General features: G+C 28.3%; 1 protein-coding gene across 1 annotated transcript; it reads left to right on the forward strand.

Moving 5' to 3' along the window:
* The first annotated feature begins 1,137 nt into the window (after nt 1-1,137).
* On the forward strand, nt 1,138-4,785 carry LOC130968105 (aluminum-activated malate transporter 2-like). The gene is made up of 6 exons (XM_057893188.1): nt 1,138-1,480; nt 1,567-1,707; nt 2,301-2,573; nt 3,043-3,158; nt 3,286-3,435; nt 4,177-4,785. Exons 1-6 carry the CDS (start codon nt 1,201-1,203, stop codon nt 4,600-4,602), a joined length of 1,386 nt encoding a protein of 461 aa, XP_057749171.1. The 5' UTR covers nt 1,138-1,200; the 3' UTR covers nt 4,603-4,785.
* The last annotated feature ends 563 nt before the right edge of the window (nt 4,786-5,348 follow it).

The raw sequence follows: 5,348 nt of genomic DNA on the forward strand, positions 1-5,348 counted from the left end.
TGGCAGCAGTATCTAACTTTTTTTTTTACTTCATATTTTGATGTATGGATAATGCTATATTATGCATGTATTAAATTAAATTAAATTTAATTAACGTGTTAATTAATATATTCTAAATAATATAATAATTCTAGTCTATTGAAAATAATTAATATCAAATTTAATTATCATAAAATCTACAATAATAAATTAAATTATTGTAATAAGATATGAATGATCAAATTTAACTAGATACATTTAAATAATTATTCCTTTTGTAATGTTTCCCCAACCTTCAATTTTTTGCACTCACAAAATTTGTGGGCTACTTGCAATGTGTAACAACATCCACACACGTCTAAACTCCACCATTATTTTCATCTTTTTGTCGCATAGCACCATGCTATATTATTATATTATTTTTATTATTAAAGTAATTAATTAAGGATCGATGTCAATATTCCTAGCTTTAACTTTGTCGCCTTATTATAAAAGTTCCAAACCACTTTCGTAATCAGAAATTTCTTTGTACTCTCACCGTACAAAATTAAGCACTAACACACATGTTTATTTTATAACTAAAATATGGACTTGCTATTTATCCTCGTTCACATTAGGGTATTGGTTACCCTTGTATTAAAAGAAATCACAATTAGGTCAAAAGATTTATAAATTATAGAAATTAAAGATATAATTATTTATATATTTTTTATTTAAAATTTTGAATAAATATTCATAATAATATGATACCAGAATTTATGACTTAAAATTTTTAAATTTGATTTTTATTAACTTTTCAACCCAAAAAAAAATAATTAATATAAAATAAATAAATAAATAAAATTTAGTATATATGTAAAAAATTTATGCAAACTCAAAAGATTTTTGTGCGTCTTTATTTTTTTTTCTAAAATTAGGAGTGGGACTAAAATTTTTTAGTTCTAAATAAGTATGAAAAGACTATATCATTTGAACTATAATTCAATGGGTTATGCGTCTTTATTTTTCATTCCAAAAGCAGCCAAGATTTTATAAGGGTACGATGGTAATTTCCTTAAAATATTATTCTGGAAATCTTGGGGCAGGTGGTGTCTCATGCTCCCATTTGCTCTATATATAGAGATTGAAGGGGGGCTCTAAGGCTAAGTCACACATTTGAGTAGCATATAGCATATAGCATATCATATCACATCATATATATTTGATCCTTAATTAGTGAATATGGCAGGAAATGCAAACAGAAGCAGGCATGAAAAAGCTGAAGCATGGGAAAAGGTGAAGGGGATGCCAAAAGCAATGATGGAGAAGGTGATGAACATTTGTGTGATGACAAAGGAAATAGCACAAGATGATCCTAGAAAAGTGATTCATTCACTCAAAGTTGGTCTTTCAATATCTCTCGTCTCTCTTTTCTATTTCTATCAGCCTCTCTATGAGAATTTTGGACTCTCTGCAATGTGGGCTGTTATGACTGTTGTTGTGGTTTTTGAGTTCACTGTTGGTAAGTTTTTATTAATCCATCATAATTCTTTATTGTGTAATCAAATACTTTTTTTTCTATAACTATTTTTATTTTTTTAATTATAGGAGCTACTCTTGGAAAAGGTTTGAATAGGACACTAGCCACTTTGACAGCTGGTGCTCTTGGTGTTGGTGCTCATTACTTGGCTAGCCTTGCCGGAGAGACTGCAGAACCCATTTTGATTGGTTTCTTTGTCTTCCTTCAAGGTAATAATTCCAACTAATTATAATTCAAATTACCAAAAAAAAAGAGTTTTTATGTTTCTATATTTTGCTTAGTATGATTTATATAATCAATTCTATCTAGAGGATAAAACTTTGTTTTTCTTGTTATTATTATCGTCTATCTAATAAAAAAAACTTTTATTTAGTAAAATCTAAAAGTAATCTATTTTAATAGTCATTATTAATTTATCTTTTTATTACAAATTTTACATCTCTAAAAAATAAAGTTTTTAGATAATTTATAAGCGTGAAACATTCTTATTCAAATGGTGGAAACTCAAATGTCATCGACTTTACGTAAAGTTGATATCTGAGAGCCGTTAAACGATGATTTGACTAATTTGATTAAATTTTCATCTAACGACTCTCAGATGTCAACTTCATGCTAACTTCACCTGAGTTTTCACCTATTCGAATATATATCAGAGCATATCCAAGCATACAATCATAACGTGATAAAACTTGTTATATTAACAATTTAGCCTAAACAAAGAAAATAATAAAAAATGTAAACTAACATGCATCATGTTATTATATAACATGAATCTAATTAAATTTTTTTGGGGGGAGTGCAGCTGCAATAGTATCATTCATAAGGTTCTTCCCAAAAATGAAGGCAAGATATGATTATGGATTGCTGATATTTATTTTGACATTCTCATTGATATCTGTATCCGGGTTCCGTGACGATGAAGTATTGGAAATGGCACATAAGAGGCTTTCCACCATTGTCATTGGAGGCACAGCTTGTGTCATGATCTCCATTTTTGTGTGTCCTGTTTGGGCTGGTGAAGAACTCCATTATTCTATTGCTCTCAACTTGGACAACCTTGCTCATTCCTTACAAGGTTTCATTCAATCTATTTTATCAATAATTCATGCACTTATTTCAGTTACTTGTTTTATATATAAATAAATTCTTAAATTAATGAAAAAAAATGGGAATGAAGTAATATTTTTTTTGTAGTTGAGCAAATTCTGACTATTTAGCGGCGATTTTCAGAGTATTTAGTTGCAATTTTATTAATTAAACCTATTTTTTTAATATTAAAAATGATAAATTTGTTTTCAGATATTAACAAAAGTATTAATTAAATTTTTTTATGAAATATTTGTGCACACAAGAGAATTATTATATAAACTTTTTCAAATATAAAAGAAAATAAATTTGTCTAGTAAAATAATAGTATAAAAAAATGTCCTTCTATCATTAGTTATTAAGAGATAAGTTTTTTTTTTTTTCAGAAAAAAGTAATTATCTCTCTTTTTGTTATGGCTTAGGACATCAAAAAATTAATCTTGTTATTTTTTTTATAGAATTTATAAATAAGCATTTGAAGGCATCAGAGGAAGGAGATTCTAATAAAGATAACAAGTCTTTTATGGAAGGTTACAAAAGCGTTCTCAATTCCAAAAGTAGCGAAGATTCTCTGGTGAGTAAAACTTGATAGTTGACACTTACTAATAATACATATAATTAAATAATATCATACCATCAAATGAAGTTTAGTCATCAAATGAATAAATCTTCTAATATTTTGGAAATTATAATTGTTGTAGGCGAATTTTGCAAGATGGGAACCAGGTCATGGGAAGTTCAAATTTCGTCACCCGTGGGACCAATATCTTAAGATTGGTGCTCTTTCTCGTCAATGTGCTTATCGAATTGAAGCTCTCATAAATGGACACCTCAATTCTCCACATATCCAAGTATATACATCATACATAATTTACTAGTCCCTATCGATATAAAACATTTTCATTTACTAGGGCCAATAATTCTTTTTGTTCTTCCTCACTACACCAATAATTATTTATTAACTCAAATATATAGTTAGAAATTCCGCGCTTTTCATCGTCTTTTCTCCTATACAACGTTTTTTAGAGAACTTCTCTTGGGTGCCAAGTAATTATAAATAATTAATATAATCTTGGACATATTTAAAGTGGTTGGTACTATTGAAAATAATAGAACTTACACATATATATATTAAGGATAGTTAGTCAAGTCAAAATAGATTCTGTTAATTAATAGGATAAAATATAACTAAATCTGTTTTAACTCGACTATTATCCTTGAAAATATATAATTCACAAGATATATTGACAAATAAAGTACAATATAGGTGAATTAACTGAAAAACTTGAACTTTTAATTTTAATTTTTTATAACTTTAATCAGTATTTTTAAGAAACAAATTAATACTTAATGCATACACTACTATTCATTAACAATCATCATATATCCACATGAAAAAAAAATGTTATATTTATTTAACCTATTATAATATTTATGAAAAATAAAAAAATAATATCGGCTCAAACTTATTTTATTTAATATTTATTTATTACAGAATACGCCAAATAAAGTTAAAAATAATAAATTTTAATATTTTTTGTTACCAAATATTTTTTGAAATATATATAGTTATAATATTTCACAATTTGCAGGGATCATCAACAGCATCATCGGAAATTGTTGGTACGATTGAAGAAGCATGCATAGAAATGAGTGTGGAATCTAGCAAAGCCTTGAAGGAAGTTGGATTATCCATAAAGAACATGATGAGGCTTCCATCTTCTAATAACCACATTTCTGAATCAAAAGCTGCAAGCAAGAGGCTGAAGGCATTGCTCCAATCAAGTTTAAAGGGACAAGACACAGATCTTTTATCACTCATACCGGCTGGCACTGCAGCTTCATTGCTAATTGACATCGTCGATTGCATCCAGGAAATAGCCGATTCTGTTAACAATCTGGCCGCGCTCGCCGATTTTGAAGACGGTGATAAATCTCCTAAACCACCATCGTCGCAATCACAGGCCCTACATTGTGAATGTGCTGAACCAGTTCCAAAGATTGATAGCATAGTTTGAATGAATTGCTTTATTTATATTCGTATAATATAAAGATGACTTCGATGATGCTCTTTGGTCTCTTCTTTAGAGAAACGGAAAGTGCGGACTAGAAGTCGTAACTTTGATAATTACTAATAAACAAAAATTAATAATATTTTCAATGTGTTTATGTATATATTCCCGCCTTAAATTAGGTATTCATTGGACCACATGTGGTCTTCACTTCAATTTTGTTATTTTTGTATTTTGAAATTTGAGATGAATATAAATAATGACTAATTAGTTTTTCTCACTATAAGCACTAATCAGCAGTCACAACTAGCCATCACTTAGCATCATAACAAAAATAAGTTACATTAGTTAATACACATTTGGCACTTAACTGCACACATCACTAAAATAATATAAAAAATTTAATGTACAGGCTGAAATTTTCAAGGACCATTTAAGATGTTATTTCATTTTTGTAACTGATTTAGCAAGCAAGAAACTAGAAAGAAAGAAGAGATCATGCAAAGAAAAAAAAAGCAGGAATAACTTGCATTAAAAGAAATCAAGTAAAATGTACAAAATAAGGTGTTACACCTCTGTTAAGCATACGTACACGTATATATACTCTGCCTATCACAAAGATTGAGTCAATGGACAGAATATAATTGCTGTACCTTTAATAACTAATCTTTCTAATCTTCATTTTCCAAGATATTATCTTCATGTAAAGAATTATTTTCTTCTATATCCCCTCCCTCAAACTCCAAGTTTGT

The sequence above is a fragment of the Arachis stenosperma genome, chromosome 3 (assembly GCF_014773155.1).
Source record: "Arachis stenosperma cultivar V10309 chromosome 3, arast.V10309.gnm1.PFL2, whole genome shotgun sequence".
Classification (NCBI taxonomy): domain Eukaryota; kingdom Viridiplantae; phylum Streptophyta; class Magnoliopsida; order Fabales; family Fabaceae; genus Arachis; species Arachis stenosperma.

Excerpts from the sequence above, each read along its gene's own strand:
- LOC130968105 (XM_057893188.1), top strand. The coding sequence starts at position 1,201 with ATGGCAGGAAATGCAAACAGAAGCAGGCATGAAAAAGCTGAAGCATGG. Across the intron at positions 1,481-1,566 it reads GGTTTTTGAGTTCACTGTTG|GAGCTACTCTTGGAAAAGGT; the intron begins GTAAGTTTTTAT and ends TTTTAATTATAG. Across the intron at positions 3,436-4,176 it reads TCAATTCTCCACATATCCAA|GGATCATCAACAGCATCATC; the intron begins GTATATACATCA and ends CACAATTTGCAG.